This window comes from Lutjanus erythropterus, chromosome 10, assembly GCF_056507025.1.
Source record: "Lutjanus erythropterus isolate fLutEry1 chromosome 10, fLutEry1.hap2, whole genome shotgun sequence".
NCBI lineage: Eukaryota > Metazoa > Chordata > Actinopteri > Lutjaniformes > Lutjanidae > Lutjanus > Lutjanus erythropterus.
In genome coordinates, this window is record NC_139326.1 from 13,031,231 (window position 1) to 13,046,309 (window position 15,079).

A 15,079-nucleotide genomic window follows, 5' to 3' on the forward strand; every position below is an offset into this window, starting at 1 on the left:
GGCTAAAATGGTTAAAGTCTATCCAGTTTTTTTCATCTAGTGGTTTAAAACAATAAGCCTCTTTGTACCAGAGTGCTTTGAAAATCTGGGATTTATAATGGAGGCAAAAGGAGGCAAAAAGAGGCAGAGCGTTGAACCCCAACAGAAAAATTGAGACGTAGTCGGAAATAAGACCAGTAGAGCTTAGAAGGACCTGTCACACACAGAAAGGCCAATGAATAAAAATAGTTTTTTACGAAGGCATCTGATGATTCTTGGAAACCACCAGCCATTGTTGCCAAGGGGAAAAAGTTAGTTTCTCATGCAAACACACACACACACACACACACACACACACACACACACACACACACACACACACACACACACACACACACACACATACATACATACATACACACACGTGTTCCTCAAGGCTGTTGACGTTAATAACAGTAGACCTGACCAGCGTCACAGTCAAAGGCACGCCTCCCGCTTTGGGGACAAATAGCGGCTTATTTCACTGAGTGCCAGTCAGTCAAAATTAGCTTCTGTCAGTGTGTGTTTTGTAATGATTTACAAGATGCCTAAAAGTTTTTATGACCCAGGATGTACCTTCAGCAAGAGGAAAAATTCCAGATGTCTGTTTTTTTTACACCAACAAAACAGAGCTTTGTAGAACAGCTTCCAGATATATAGAAATGCCTCAGGCAGCAGTTGAACTGTGTTTCACCGCAGACTTATGTGTATAACAAACACTTTGTAACAGGTCAGGCAGAGTCGCAAATGTGTGACTCTGTTTGTTTATGTGAATGCAAAGCCTCATGCTGTCTGTCAGCTCTACCTGGAAGTTGAAATATAACCTGCTTCTGTAGCTCAACACCTGTCCAATGTCCTCTGACACTCCTGTCACTAAAGGCAGCTGTGCACAAAGACAATAGAGTCAAATGGTTTTGTCGTCCCTCCTCCGTGTGGAGACATATTTTATTGTTTATATGCAATTGTTTGCTTTAATTTTTGTAATGGGTTCTCTACTGTAAATTAGAGTGAAAAATTACTTGGAGATTTAATTAGGTGTGAAGAGATGGCATGATATTACTGCCTTGGGCCATAATGTGGTCTTGTGTACCCAACATTTATTTATCCGTAGTGGACTGAAAAACAGTAAGCAATTTGTTAAATTTGTTAAAACTGTTACAGCAACGGTTGTGAGCTCTCCCAGCAAATGGGCATGAATAAAGAGCCAGTCTGCTTTGTGTGTTCTAGGTCACTTTGCTTAGTGATTGATATTTTCCAACTCATTTTGGCCAATTACAGATGTCGATATATGCACATATGTTTTTTCCACCTGATTGCAGAGAACATCAAGTCTCTCTTGTAGTGGAAACATTATTATGCCTGCTCTTATTGTGATGGGCCACAGGCAGATGCAGACATAAAATACAATGCAAACGTCGACATTAACTGGGAAGACTACTGCTGAACTGACAGGTTTTTTTTTTTCCTCTGGTGCCTGTTTCTCTTTGTTCTTCACAAATTCGTCGTAATGATTGGGATGACGGCTCTCAGGACTGGTAATTAAATTTGTAGTGTTGAAGGAATGTAATTTGGCTCCTTTTCACTTGACTGATGCTGAGCAGTCGTCGCAAATAGAATCTTTGCTATCCGTTTCAGACAAAACAAAAGACACACTGCAGTCATATTCACATCACACGCACATAATTAAAGCATCGCCTTGTCGTCCTCTCATATCGACAGAAATGTTCACGTCGGGAGGATTTCGTTTTTAAACCCAAATCGGCTAATACCGATGGCATGTGTGCCTGTACGTGTGTGTGTGTGTGTGTATGTATATGTAGAATAACACCCCTTTGTTGAGGTTAAACATTTGACTTTGGTTGTATTTTAAACACGTTCCATTCAAAAAAAATGATAATATTGTATATTTATATTAGATGACACCAGGTGGGCAGTTTTAAATGTGAAGTGGCATCAGACAGGTATTGACTTTCACCATCCAGTTTATCTAGATATTACAAGGTTGTGAGTGTGGGTTTGTTACAGGGTTTATCGAAAGGTCTCTTCAGATCACAGACATTTCATTGATTTTGGCACACAACACAGCACTTTCAGAAGGCTCAGCAGTGATTTCTGACAACACTGTCTGTGTCTGTGTTTATGTTTAGCTTGTGTTCTCACTGCTACTTACTAATTTTACATCTCACCACTGATTGCACTAACAATAAGCTTGAAGAGCAGCTGATATTACTGGCTATTCAGATGCCAGAACCCGGGAACTGAATTGTGTTAAGTGATTAGGAGTAATTGGGAAAGATTCATTGTGAGTGTTTTATTTTTATTATTTTTTTAAATTGAATAATCTTTCCTCCAGGTTCCCAAAGCTGGAGAGAATTTCATCCGTCTCTGTAAAAAAGGCTACTATGATGGGACAGTCTTCCACAGGTCCATCCGGAATTTCATGGTAAGGACTTTCACCAGATAAAAATGCTGTTCTGCAGTTACCTACCTCCACTTCAGCCACCAGTGTACTTAAAATTACTTTGGTGCGTTCTCATATGCACAGTGGCAGGTTTACGACCAAAACAAAGTGCCACCTCTGGGCTTTGATTGCTCCGTTGAGCACAGATCGGCAAACCAAGATTTCCACAGTTGTTAAGATATATTTTTATGTTTTGTTTTTCATTGGATTTCACTGAATGAAGTGTGGGGATGCCAAAATTGTGGTTTCATCCGCCTTCTTGCCAGAACTTGTAAAAAGTCTGACTGCAGTGTCCTGAACTTATCCTGTCCTGTCTTATTGATTTCCTTCCCTAGCTAAAATTAATTGATACCAACGCCATTATCAGTTCTATATATTGGTTCAATTCTTTAATGATTCCCTTACTGATTCCTGATCAATTTTAGTTGACCTTTGCATAGAGTTTGTTTTAATTTAGGTTTTCTTAGTCAAAGAAAGTCTGCTGTATTGTGCTAATGTTATTATAACAGGATAATTATCCTCTGTAACGGATGTGCTGATCGTAAAGTGTCATGAACATGGCATTCCCTGAATTTCAGTGCATGTTGCATAGATGGATGCTTCCATTATTGCTCATGAAATTTTTACAGATATTACATCTAGCGCTGTTATCTTTCTTCATGAAATGAAGTCGTGCTTTGGACTGTTTCTTCCTCTCCACCATGAATCCCACTTGTTGCAAATATCCAGCAGCATAGACACATGAATTTGATTTTATCCATGATAAATAGGAATTGATAGGCTTAGAGGCATATGATTCCAGTGGAATGAACACTTTAAAAGTCATGCTCTCTCCCCATTCCTAAGTTTAGACATATTATATTAGATTGGATAGGAATACAGACATTCGAAAACTCCAAGTGAAATGTCAAGGCCGTATGGTATTGCTGAATAAAAATGTTTGAACTAGGAGTCAGTGTTTATCATGAATTTAACATCCACCATCACAAAAATCTATTTTCAGATCAACAATCTTTCCCCCCTCATATAACTGAGCTCAGATAGTCATTACCATAAGACATAAAGACACTTATTTTGTCATTGTAAGCATACAATGAAATTATGTTTAGGAACTCTCAGAGACCAGCAGCAATGGACAACAACATAAGAGGATACAAGCACAAATAATAGGATAAAGACCAAAAGGAAGGGATAAAAAGCAAGAATAAAAGGATAAAGACAAGAATAAAAGGATAAAACCAGAAGAATTAATGGGATAAGGTAGCATCATTTATCGACTGTATCTTTATAACATTGTGAAATTTTATTCAGGTAAGTGATTATTAGTTCACGTCATGAAAAATCAAAAGCTAGATTTCATTGGGTTTATAGACCACATCCTTGTGTAGAATTTTGCAAGTCACTCGCTGCTGAACAGCTTTAACCCCAAATATAAATGAACTGATTTAAATATATTATAATTTTTGGAAATATTAAAATATTTTGGTGTAAAGTACTGCTTCAGAGATGAGTAAACACAGCTTTTCCTTCCTACTCGCTCTCCAATTAAAGCTTATTAACCCAGACTGAGAATTTTGAATGACAGGTCTTTCATCAGCCACTCCTCTGTTTGTTTCAGAGCAGCCGCTCCCATAATTAAAGTGGCTCTGAGTGGACATCTGGTCAAGAGGACCCTTACCTGTTTCATTCTGTCCTGAGGTTTTCGTACACAGTGGCAAGCTCTGAATTGTTTATCCATAATTACTGTGCCACTTACGGCAGCAACTTATCCCCCACAGCTGAAAAGGAGAGGAGGGTGGCCTTGGAGAGAATAATTTCATAGCAACAAACACTTTGAAAGCAGCGTGTTAATGGGAGAAGAATCACGGTCTTCACTTCCCTTAAAGCAGTTTACACTTGCAAGTGTACTGAACTTCCTGAGATGATACTTCTTAGAATTTGACAGTTTTATTTTGACACGTGAGAAGCCTACCAGGCTGCTACCCCTCGGGCTCAAACAGTGAGAAGAATTGTTCAACACCGATGTGATGCAGGTGTTGGACTCCTGAGTCTGCCTTTAAAACATTACCCTGCTGCCTTTCAGTTTCTATAAATCAGCTGTCTCCATTCAGTCGGGCGACACAAAGGCGTTGATAGGCTTTGATTCGTTTTGGCTGAAGCACACTAAAAATAACATCAGAAGCATATTTTTGCCAGTGATGTTGTGTCACCTGGGAATGAAAGAACTAAACTGTCATTTAAATAAGTGTGTGAAACTAAACTGTATGAAGGGACACAGAAGTGCTGTAAATTTCTGAGAGCTTATGGTTTTGAATGACCATTGGCCACTGATAGTCGGCTATAGAGCTTTTGTAGTAAATGGTTTAAATATGTGCATGTGGCCATGTGCGTATGACTTTAAAGGGATAGTTCATCCAAAAATAAAAATTCAGTCATCATGTACTCACTCTCATGCTGATTGAAGGTCAGTCCACAAAACACTGCTGGACGTGTGGTTTGGACACTGTCACTGTCACACCACAGACAACCAGTTTAGACGGTGTGCTTGCGCTCTAAGCGAAGAATCTAAAGTGAAGATTCAGGCTAAAAACATGGTGTAAATGACGCCTTGTGTGTTTTTTCTGTTGTTTTTTACATTTGAAAACTGTTCATTTCAATTGTTTTGGAAGATTCTGCGACACCGTTTTCCTGTGAAACTCCAGCAGTGTTTTGTGGACTAAAAAACTAAACACAACCTTCAGTTGACATGAGGCTGAGTAGATAATGACTGAATTTTATTCTTTGGGTGAACTATGCCTTTAAGGTTTAATAAACATGTTGAATGCATTTCTATACTATTTCACAAACCTTTTTATACATGTTTTGAAATGTTCTTTGCTTTAGTTAATTTATACCTCATTTTTTAACCTTTAATTTATGCATTATTTCAGACTCAGTTTTTCTAAAATGTTTAATTTCTTAAAAGTAGCTAGAGTGTATTACACAGTATTTCCACTGCATGGTACAGCTCAGTTTAACTCCATTCAACTTTTCTTGTTTGGTTTTCTATTGGCACTGTGGATAGTTTGTTTTACTTGCAAGCTGAGCCTAAAGTACGTGACAACACTGCAGACCGCTGATTGGTCAGAGAGAATCCTCACTAGTGTGTCACATTGTCTGCACTCTGATGAAAGATTTAGCCAGATATCTTTTTCAGCAGTCTTTTGTCTGCCTTCAGCCATGTCTGAAAAAAAGTATGTGTCCTTGCTGTGACGCACAGCCACGTACATCAAGAATGCCATCCATTGTTTGTGTTGCTTTGAAGATTGTGTCATGGCGGTTCCGCGCAGTGTAGCTATGCAATCAGCCAACCATCCTGCCCCAAGGTGGTGCTATCCGCTGTCAAAAACGAAAGTGTGAAAACTACCTGTTACCAAAAGTGAATTGAGTCGAGCCATAACATGCAGTGCAAACAAGGCTTAAGGAATAATCCAAATGAGCTGTTGTGGTTATTTGTGTTACCGAGAAGTGAATTAAGACCTAGTCCTGTGAAAATGATGTCGCAACTGCACAGTATCCTCTCTCAGATGTTAGCCTTGTCCCTGATGAAGATGTTGACCATTATTTACATGTTATAGTCTCTTCATTTGCTGTTGTTGCTGCTCTGTCATTCTGCTGTCCTAAGCGGTGCTATAGTATGTGGTTGGACAAACAATTTCAAGCCAGCTCTTTCCTTATGTGCTTTGCTGCACACAGAGAAAGTAATGGGACCCACTCATGACAACTTTGCTCCACAGCAGCACTATTGGTCAAAACCCCCAGTGTACCTTTAAACAAGGAGTCCAAAGAAATGCACAGGGCGTATATGTTACTCTCTACTGTGTAAACAATAGTAGGAAATTTGAACCTTAACAATGAACAATAGAAACCTGTATCCTGGAAAGCTTTATGGCTACAAGAGCTTACAAAAAAACATGCCTCCAGGTTGGTTATGTGACAAAAGGTAACATTGTAAGGTTAATTTAAAGTCTCCTCTGACCACTTTATAGACATTTTCTTATTCTAAGTATTTGACTTTCAGCTAAGGTCAGCTAAACTTCAGAGTTTTTTTTTTTCTCTCTCCAGATTCAAGGAGGGGACCCCACTGGCACCGGCACAGGTAAGATGAGCACTGCACTTAAACCACATTTTGAATTACATAACACCTCTCTGTTGAATTATTAATAGTTTCTTTTTGGAGGCTTTGCGTAAATATGGCTTGCAACTCAAGATGCAAGTCAAGAGTGTTACTAAATATACTCTATGAAGTCACATGGGGCCACAGAACACACACACACACACACACACACACACACACACACACACACACACACACACACACAAAGAAGAGAAATGATGGAGATGAAAGAGGACTGAGTGTAGGGTACAGAGAGGGGGTGTGGTGAACAACCAGTCAGCCAGCATTTGGTGTAATTTTCCTGTTTTTAAAAGCCAGTTTAAAAGGCAGCTCAGTGTAATTGACTGCTAGGCCTTGTACAGTTAATTTCCTGCCTCCATGTCGTCTGTGCTGCTCTGAGAGTTTGCAGCACAAAGTGTGCATTGTGTCTGTGGGCGTCTCTGAACACTATGCAAAATGCGTCCACCATGACAGATTTATGAAGGTGCAGAATTCCAGGCCTGTGGGTAAAATTCTCCTCATCACCTGGACTGAACAACGTGTGCACACAACCCAGGAACAGACCCTTAAACTGGCTTTTAAAGGTGGATTTAACAGTCCTGTAACAGTCATGTAACTCGCATGTAATCTTGTGTATCATTAAGAACAGCTCTGCGCAGACAGCTGCTGTGAGGCTTTGGACTACTGTCATTCATTTTGTTGTTTTCCTTCCTTTTATTTGAAATGTCTGGGGTTTTTTTAAAACTTGTCAGACCAAAGCAGAGGTGATGAATTTCATCTTTTGTTTGATATTGTGCTTTTTGAAGAGGTAATTTGTCCGCTCACATTTTAGCTGCAGGATCATTGGAACATTGTCATTTGTTTCGACTTTTTGTGAAGGGATATAGTGATGGTAAAATAAGATATTGAACCATAATGTGATACTTTTTGACACTTGGATTTGGGGATTTAAGTGTCAAGAAAATCCTTCAAAAATTGCCCATACAGTTTGAGTCAATCCCTCTCTTTTATTGCCTGTACATAAATTGGAAAGAGACACATCCGCCAAACTGCTCACTGTAGCGTTAACACTCTCCACAAGTTCAGAAGAGCCTCATTTATCTAAAACCCTTCAGAACCGGATGCTTTGGAGGCAGAAATGTTTTAAACATCGACTTGTAAATGAAATCCCAGACACGTGTTCAAGACATAAAACAAGAACATGCAGTGGTATTTTGAAATGCCCAAATAATGCTTTCATCAGTGCAGATGCTTCACTGCTGTCAGTCAGTTGAAGGTATTTTCACATTTCCTGCTTTCTTTCCTCTTAAACCTGTTCAGTAAGTTTGTGGTTGTACTGTTGATGTAATTCAAGGGAATTGTCATATTAACATAACAGCAGAGGGAATGCAGTTAAGATTTATTGGTTAACTCTTTGGTGAGAATGAATTTCTCTCCTCATCCTGCCCTCTCGCTCTCCCTTCATTTATGATCCAGTGGTACTGAGATAAAATGTCAGGTAGTTGATAAATTATGCAAAAATGTCACCAGGGGAGCTTGACGGCTGCATCAACCCTCTGAAGAGTTGATTGGTTGCTAGCACACATTTACACTTCAGCATAAACACACACACACATACAGCACATGCCGTACCTATATGTGTACACAGGGTTTCATGCACGTACACCAGCTGGCAGGATGTAGGATAGTGAAACACACCTCAGGGCGACAGATCCTCTCCCACTGTTGGGAGCCAATAAGCTCCTGCAGTGTGTATTCCTGTATGCTCATCATGATGATTCTTAATGATGAAGTCAGTCTGAATAATGATTCACAGCTGAAGGCTCTCAACATGGCTCCATGTTCAAGGGCAAACAGGTCTTCTGAGTCTTATGAAAATACATGGTGCCTTATTTCTATTTTCTCTAGTGGTGCAGTAATTTGAATAAATAATACAGATACAGCCAGTAATTAGTGTTTTACAAACTAAATCCATTTTAATAGGTCTACTCATAGTTCACATTATAGAAATATAACGTTGTGCATAATGGAGCTGAAAATTAAACACCACATAAATTACATTTGCACCATATAGTATTATTACTGAATATATTGGGCCTCTGATAAGGAGAGAAACAGCAGAATTGCCATAAACGAGAGTGGTAGAGAGTAAATGAAGTGAGGGACCTGTGTTAATGAGAACAAAGCACTGAATCAGAGTAATAAAATGTTCTATCTGTTGGTGTGTGTGTATTAAGATTGTCAAAAATATCAATACTGGAATACCACATAGTTTAAAATAATACAGTACTAACGTTTGATAGTATCAAAAGTACTGTGGCTTAAAAAACAAAAGGTCTAAGTACTTGTTCAATACTTTATTTCAGTTTTTCTTGGCACGAACATGTAAATACTTGTTTCATTTACTATTACATCCAGCTATTATGTCCTTGTATCTCTTGTATGCACTACATGTTTGTACGACAGGGATGTGTATTTTATCTCCTGCACCACCCCATGCATGTGCACGTGCACGTGCACGCTAACAGAGTACAAGATGTGCCTTGTGCGGTCAAAAAGTTCCCAGGGGGCCTTTAATGACGACAGCCATTTAGTTTTGTTTATAGGAGTCTGAAAAATGGTTTAACTTGAACACACTGTTTTTGCCCAAGAGAGAATAAATAAGGAAATACCATATTTTTTTTTTACCTTTGTAAAAAATGTGGAAAGTGTATTGAACTGTGAAACCTAGATTGTATATGATATTGAAATGTGAACTTGCTGCACTGGGGCAACCTGAGAGACTTTTTTTCACAGCGGACAGTTTTGATTTGTCATAACGGGGAAAGTCCAGGTGTAACTGATAACTTTATAATTTGTATAATAAGTGTCCCAGTAAGCAAAGCCAGTGAGCCAGCATACATAATACCAGAGTCCTGTACACCGTTGATTACATCTGTGCCTTTTTGCTATGAAATGTTAAATGTCACTCTATAAACAAATATTTAAGTATGACCTACATAAATTTTTGGCATTACTGCTTTGTTGGATCATATAAAAATAGAAAAACAGCAGTATGACCTGCAGTAATAACAACAAAAAAAAATGTTTCCACTTCTTTGTCTTTCTCTGCGTCTTGCTCTGTCTTGCTCTGTCTGTCTCTCTTTGTCTTTCCTTCCTCCCTCACCCGCTATCTACGTTCCCAGGTGGGGAATCCTTCTGGGGAAAACCTTTCAAGGATGAGTTTCGGCCCAACCTGTCCCACACCGGCCGGGGGGTTCTCAGCATGGCAAACTCCGGCCCAAACACCAACAAATCCCAGTTGTAAGAAATGTTTCTTGAAAGCAGTCTTTCCTAAACTCTGAACAGTCACTCTGTGCTAGACAGTCAGTCAGCAGAGAATTAGCATTTGTTTTTCTTCCTGTCTTTTTCTTTTGATTTCTTTGCTGAGGCCCCACAGGTGAACAAGACGAGTAAAATGCAGTGCAGGCAGAATAAAATGTTGTATACTGAAAACGCAAAACAACATTTATGTATTATGGCATTTACTTATTTAGTAATTAACAATCATTTGGGCACGTTTTTCATTAAAAAATCAGTTTCTTCTCCATGAAGATGAGTTGTTATAATTATGTTTAAGTACTTTATTTTTGATTAGTCACTTAATACTGGTCCCCCCCCAACAGTGTATGAGCCCCATGAACTGACACAGGAACAGCTCTGCCCCCACCCTCCCCAACAGTCAGTTACGAACATATCTTCAGCGACTCTCTCAGTCCAAATCAACCCAACAATTCACTTCAGTTCCATCAACCTGACACAGAAGAAAAACAACTATCATTCTGTCACCATCACCATCGTCTGGTGACTTTAACGTGTCTGGTAGTGGTTTTTGACACTGAAATCAGAGGAGTGGACACAATTTCTTTCATGATTTTGAGAACAAATTTTATTTAAGCGGTGATTTTTCTTTAATCGTTCAAATTTGGCTGGGTGGTTAATATTATTTGTCAAACTCAGAATACACATTAATTGTTGTAAGCAGTCTTAAAAGATTTCTCACGACTTGTAAAGAGAAAGTAAGTCATGCTTTGAACATTTATTTCTGATAAACACGAAACAAGGAAACAAAAACAGATGTTCTAGATGAGAAGGGAAATTTTTAGCATGTGTCCTTAAACAACTTATCATGGTCACATTATGATTTAATATACTAAATATATGACATATTTCTGATTTAAATAGGAATCTGTAGGATTGCTCCAAACATTTCCAGGCATTTCACTGTACTTCTACAGTGACAATAGTATTATCTATTCATTATGTTTTATGTGTTGGTGTGTATGAATCTGGATGAGATTCTGCATGTTAACTGTAGTTTGAATGGACTTGTGAGCGGCTGTGTCACCTGTGTTCTCTCAAATGTCCAAGACAAATTTCCCTTCAGGGAGACAATAAAGACAAATTTAATCAATGCTGCTTATTAAAAATGGGAGATGGTGGGATGGCGGCTAAAGTAAAGTGTTAAGTTTTGCCTTATAGACCTCGTCTGATTTGTTAATGTGCTGTTTATTATTGTTTCTGAAGCTTGTTCTGTGTATTTAGTAAAACTAAAATAGGTATGTGAATATATGTGACTTCTGTGCCCACTATAAAAGCAAAACTCTCTCTGCGATTTCATGTTTGTTTTCAGTTCTTTTTACATATTCATTCACTGAACCTTAAATCTTTTGAATATTTTATACTAATGTTTTGTTGTGTTTGTTCTGTTTTCTCTCAGCTTCATCACGTTCCGGTCGTGCACCTACCTTGACAGGAAGCACACAGTGTTTGGAAGGTAAACCTTTTATTTTTTAAGTGTGTGTACACTCGATAGTATCTTTATTCATGTTTTTAAATTGACTCCGCTGTGCCTTAGTGACAGTGTTTTGGGTAATTTAGCAGCTGAGACATAAGCTTTTGAAAAGTGACAATCGTGACAGACACTTGCTTAATGCTCTGAGCCATTTATGCAAACAGTTGGGTCAATGCCACATCTTCTTTTTTTAATCTCTTTCTATTTCTTCTTTATCTTTCCCGTCCTCTTCCTCTTAGTGTTCTTCCCACTCTCTGTCTCTCTTTGTCACCTTCTCATATTATTCTTTAATACATATTTGGCTCCTCTGGGGCTCCAGACTGTACAAACAGGATTGTGACTTCCAGTCTGACTTCTGGCCAACAGCAGTGAAAAATTTAGTAGATGCTGAATCTAAACTGATGGCTCTTTCTCTCTTTGCTGAGCTGAGCATGATCTTAAATGGCTGTCTTTTTTTGAAAAAGCCCTGGCTGTTGTCTAAAAATATTCAGACTGCTTTCAACTGACTGATTCTTCACATGGTCAACACACTTTAAAAGCTTCTGCTTTAACCAGGTGTCCAGCTTTTTATCCTTTCCAGACTGCAGCTGGTGCACATTTAATAGGCCTGCCAGTGTCAGTCCACTTAACCTGCTCTATACATAATGTGAACTCCTTCACAGAGTAAAGTTTTTCTAAAATGCAAATCGGACTGAACTTTTTTTTCACCTGGTTGATACATTAAGTACTTCAACGGTGGAAATAAAAGTTTAAATGCTCTCCCGGGATCATGGGTCTTGGAGAGCGTCTTGCATGTTTTTTTAGACTGCTTGATTTTCGTTATTGATCTACATATGATTTGTTTTGCTGACTAATAAAAAGTACCCATCACAATTTCCCAGAACCTGAGATGACCCCTTCAGATGTCACGTTTTGTGCAACCAACAGTCTGAATCCCAAAGCCATTTCTTTAGAACTGTATAAAACAGAGAACAGCAGCAAATTCGCTCATTGAATGAACTGGAACCAGCAAATATTTGGCATTTGTGCCTGCTCAACTAATTGTTCCAGTCTTTTTTATGTGTGTGTACTTTCTACCTTTGATGATCTATAGTGCACTTTCTGTATTCTGCCTGTCCATAGAATCTTTATTTTTTTATTTTTCTTTTTGGTGGGAACAGAGAGTTGGTAAATGACATTCAGTAAATGTCCTCAGCTGCACTCAAACCGAGGACGTTGCCGTTCGTTTTCAGCGCCTTAAACCCCCAGGCTCCACCGAATCTATTTTAACAAAGTTTTATCCATCCAGCTGTATAAAACAGACAAAATGCTCTTAATTTCATGCATGGAGCCTGCAAAATTTTGGGGTTCAAATATCTAATAGGTTTTCAGACAGAGCTGTACTAGAAAAAATCCTCTTCCTTCATGACTTGACCTCCCTTTGTCCTTAAATGCTGGCTTTCTTTTTGGCGCTCATCTCATGCGCGATCATTGTAAAGAGCGTTCTTAATCCTCACACAGGTTGTCTTAATGATTTATTTTGGTGTGTATTATTATGTAGTGGAATGAATGTTTATCCCGTTGGCTGGGCTGATGTGTTAATCCTCTCAGAGTACCTTCAAAGGGTAGATGCTTTATGTTTGCCAGCTGACTTTTACCTACAATTTTCAAACTGCATAATGGGTTGCTTTTTATCTAGTGGTGGCAGGCGATAAGATGATGATGATTACAATGAGAAAATGTAGAGATTTTAGCATACAGTTTAAGCTGTTGCAGCTATGTCTTTAACATTCCTTTTTGTAACAGGTCATTGTAAGTACTAGAGCCAGACTGCTTTGAAATTTTTGGTATTGTGGATTGTCCTGGCATTTAGGCATGTACTCCAGACTGACTCACTCTCTCTCCCCCTTTCCTTTCTCAGCTGCAGCTGTCCTATCAAAAAAAGGCATAAAACAGACAAAAGAAATATGCATATATATATATATATATTTTTTTTTAAAGATTTGTCTATAATTTGTATATTTTTAAAAATAAATGTTATAAAATTTTAGCATCAGTGTAAATGATGTAATACTTGTGTTTCATTCACTGCCAAAACAGACTTTCCTGCCCTGTTATTTTATCCAGCAACAATTTTTCTCACATTATTTTCCTCACAATAGATGTCTATCTTTTAACATCAGAGATACAGCAGTCTTGGTAATTAGTTAAAAGTGAAATAACATTGCTGCTTTTCTTCTAGCTAGATCTGTGATGAAAGAAAATGGCACTACTTCCAGATCTGGAAGCTGCTCACCAGATCATTTAATCATTTAATATCGTTTAAGTGAATGTGAGATGGGGTTAATGAGACAAAATGTGTTGCTTGAAGCACATTTATCAGATGATCATTGGCATGAAAAAAAAATGTAACCGTGTTATTTTGCACTACTAGATAACCGAATGTTTTTGTTATTTTACAAGGTTAGTGAGTCACTGAGTGTGGGAGCTCCTCTTCAAGAGAACATGTGGAAGCAGCGCACATGTGGCCTGAGAAGCACCCCCTGCTAGCTGTTGGGTGCACTGTGTGTGCATGTCTTCTCTCTGCACACATGGTAACAAGAGGCCCCCACAGGAGCAGCTGGATAAAGACTTTGCAGTTTAAAGAGCAAAGTGAGAGCAACTTCTTAAAGTGCTCTGCACCAGGGGAGCCGCTAACTGATCACCTCTTGGCCCTCAGCATTTGACAGACTCTACATCCTCAGCGGTTTATTTTTCTATTGTGTTTACACCAGCAGGCCAATGTGCTGATAACACAGGCTATACACATTTACCTTTTTTTTAGCAGCAACTCATGTTCACTTTTGTGCGAGGAATATAATGAGGTGTGCACAGATCCCTCAGCCGCAAAATGATATACTGAAACATCTCAGGTTGAGATGGCTCAGGGGCACGTCAGCAGGATGGATGGCATCACAGGGATTTGAACTTAGTTTCACCCTAGTCCTCAAAAGCACCCCACAGCCCTCTTGTCATGATTGAGCACATCAGTCCCTTCATAGGACATGTAAAAATATGATATGTTTTGTTGTGAGGGATATGTTGCCCTTGTTTTATGTTCCCTGTCGAAGATCAAAGTGATCTGGGAGCTGGAAGACTTATGGAAGACTTGTCACCATAATGAATGAAGGATATTTTGTGTGTTTTTTTTTTTTTTTTTGACAGGATTGTTGGTGGATTTGAGACTCTGACAGCCATGGAGAATGTGGAGAGTGATCCCAAAACAGACAAACCAAAGGTAAGAATTAGTGATGTTTAAGACATAATTTGATTTTTCTTTGAAATGTATGATTGTTCTCACCGGAATCCAAAAAAAAAATCCTCAAATTATATTTCATTTTACAATTTCAAACGGTAGCTGACAGCCCTGTCAAGTGCAAACTGCAGAGTGAAAGTGCAGCATCAGTTTAAGTTCCTAGATAACTAACATTAATAGCAGCTGAGGAGTACAAGACTCGGCCATCGTGCCCGTTTGACCCTTACATGGATCATCTAAAGGTCAGGTGCTAAGACAAGAAACAAAGCAGGGGCCAGCGAGAGATCAGATCAAAATGACACTGAGGGACTACATTCTCTCTCTCTTCTTGAGAAA

The 15,079-nt window shown here is 38.8% G+C and overlaps 1 protein-coding gene across 1 annotated transcript in view; it reads left to right on the forward strand.

Moving 5' to 3' along the window:
- ppil2 (peptidylprolyl isomerase (cyclophilin)-like 2) overlaps positions 1-15,079 on the forward strand; it is a 32,714-nt gene that overhangs the window by 12,979 nt on the left and 4,656 nt on the right. The window contains exons 13-17 of the mRNA XM_084728243.1: positions 2,372-2,461; positions 6,584-6,617; positions 9,821-9,938; positions 11,395-11,451; positions 14,653-14,725. Coding sequence (XP_084584369.1) covers positions 2,372-2,461; positions 6,584-6,617; positions 9,821-9,938; positions 11,395-11,451; positions 14,653-14,725 — 372 coding nt within the window. The remainder of the gene's footprint in view (positions 1-2,371; positions 2,462-6,583; positions 6,618-9,820; positions 9,939-11,394; positions 11,452-14,652; positions 14,726-15,079) is intronic.